Source organism: Poecilia latipinna, unplaced genomic scaffold (assembly GCF_001443285.1).
Source record: "Poecilia latipinna isolate Pla-1442-1.1 unplaced genomic scaffold, P_latipinna-1.0 Scaffold3857, whole genome shotgun sequence".
Taxonomy (NCBI): Eukaryota; Metazoa; Chordata; class Actinopteri; order Cyprinodontiformes; family Poeciliidae; genus Poecilia; species Poecilia latipinna.
The window spans coordinates 26,447-28,240 of NW_015116473.1; the positions used below are offsets into that span (position 1 = coordinate 26,447).

The 1,794-nt window shown below is 43.4% G+C and overlaps 1 protein-coding gene across 1 annotated transcript in view; it reads left to right on the forward strand.

The window, feature by feature from the left end:
- Positions 1–1,581, forward strand: part of LOC106941770 (CD276 antigen homolog) — a 6,788-nt gene extending 5,207 nt beyond the window's left edge. The window contains exons 2-3 of the mRNA XM_015024885.1: positions 266–625; positions 699–1,581. Of these exons, the coding sequence (XP_014880371.1) occupies positions 266–625; positions 699–811 (473 nt within the window). The 3' untranslated portion in view covers positions 812–1,581. The remainder of the gene's footprint in view (positions 1–265; positions 626–698) is intronic.
- Positions 1,582–1,794: the final 213 nt, after the last annotated feature.

Here is a 1,794-nt window from a genome sequence, read left to right on the forward strand (position 1 = left end):
ACCAGCAGGTTCTCCTGAACTGTTCATCAGTAACCAGAACTAGTTCCTGGTTCAGCTGAAAGTATTACTTCATAATTTTCTTAACATATTCAAATGGAAGAATCAAATTTATTCTCCTGTTTTCAATAATCAGCATCAGAAACTGAACTAAAGAGTTTAAATGAAGGGAAGAAGAAGAAAGGAGGCTGAGAATCACTGATTCTGGTTTCCACTCTATCCTCTCACTTATGAAGTCAGCTGACCTTTGACCTCTCTGGTTGTGCAGATCGGAGGAACGTGACAGCAGAACCGGGTCAGAACGTGGTTCTGCCATGTAGAGCTGCTGGAACCAAACGGCTCATCGCTGTGGAGTGGAGCAGATCTGATCTGGGGTCAGATTATGTTCTCCGCTACAGAGACGAGCGTCTGGACGAGGAGAACCAGAACCCGTCCTTCAGAACCCGGGTGGCTCTGCTGGACGGAGCGGTGAAGGAGGGAAACGTGTCTCTGGTTCTGAAGAACCTGACGGCCGACGACTCCGGAGCGTATGAGTGTCGAGTCGCCCAGAGAGGAGCAGGAGAAGCTAACGCTAACATGAAACTCATCAGCACCGTCTACCTGGACGTAGCTCCGCCCCCTCCGCCAGGTGAGCATCCGTCTCTGAGCAGCTGATGATGATCTGCAGTCGGATCGGACTAACACCTGGTTCTGTTCTGCAGGGAACCGAGATGAAAGCAGAAACTCTGGAGCCAGAAACCTTCACCTGGGGCTGATAGGAGTTATTTTAATCATTGTTCTGATTGCTGTCGCCTCGGTTCTGGTTCTCACCTGAAGGGAACCAAACAGCTGAGGAGTGAAAACCATCTGATTCCTGTCAGTTTGGCTTCAGTTGCTCCAATAATCTGAACAGAGAAAGTTTTCCTTCAAACAAATGAATCTTATTGTGGACTTGAATTTCTCGGTAGTTTCATCTTCCTTGGTTGCATCAGTTTCTGGTGTGATCAGCACCAACAGGTTCTTCCTGCCAGAACAACCAGATGAGCTGGAGATGCGTTAATTAAAACCTCAGAGCTGGTTGTGTTTCTGCAGAGACGCTGTAACGTTCAGACAGGAAACGCAGCAGAACTGAGTTTTATCCTCCTGACGTCTCAGAAACAAAATGAGTTCAGAGGAAAACTGGATCCTTTCCTCACCAGGTTTACCTCCCGTCTGCTTTCAGTTACTGTCACAACAAAGAATGAAGTATTAAACATGAGACACTTTACAGACAGCAGGTTCTGTGAGCAGCAGCATTTTATAGGAGTTTTAAAATGTTTAAAACTTTCTGAATTTTTCTTCTTGTTAATCCGTTAAAGATCCAGATTCCCTCTGAGTCAAAACGTAGCAGCTTTATTAGCAACACAACACATTAACAATCATCACTCACAGCAATAATCGCTGCTGGAACAACGTAAATGCTGCAGTGGAACATAAATATGGAACATGTTCTGGATAAATCGGATCTATTATTGGTGATTTGTTGTCATTTTACCAGCTTTTCCTCTGACTGTCGGCTCAGAAACACATCAAAGCTCCAAACGTTAAAGATGATTTAAAAATGCTTTTATTTAAAATAAAATAATAATAAAAGGTTGTTTTAAAATAAAGCCTTCAAAACTTTATAACAGGACAAAATGCTTCACTGCCTCTGTCTGGACTTTGTTCAAGTTTTATGGTTGTTACTGTGAAATGTTTTCATTCTGTGAAATGAATAGTTTATTTCACCGTACAGTGAGATCATTTCAGATCTGAGTGTTTAACAGACACTGAGGCTGC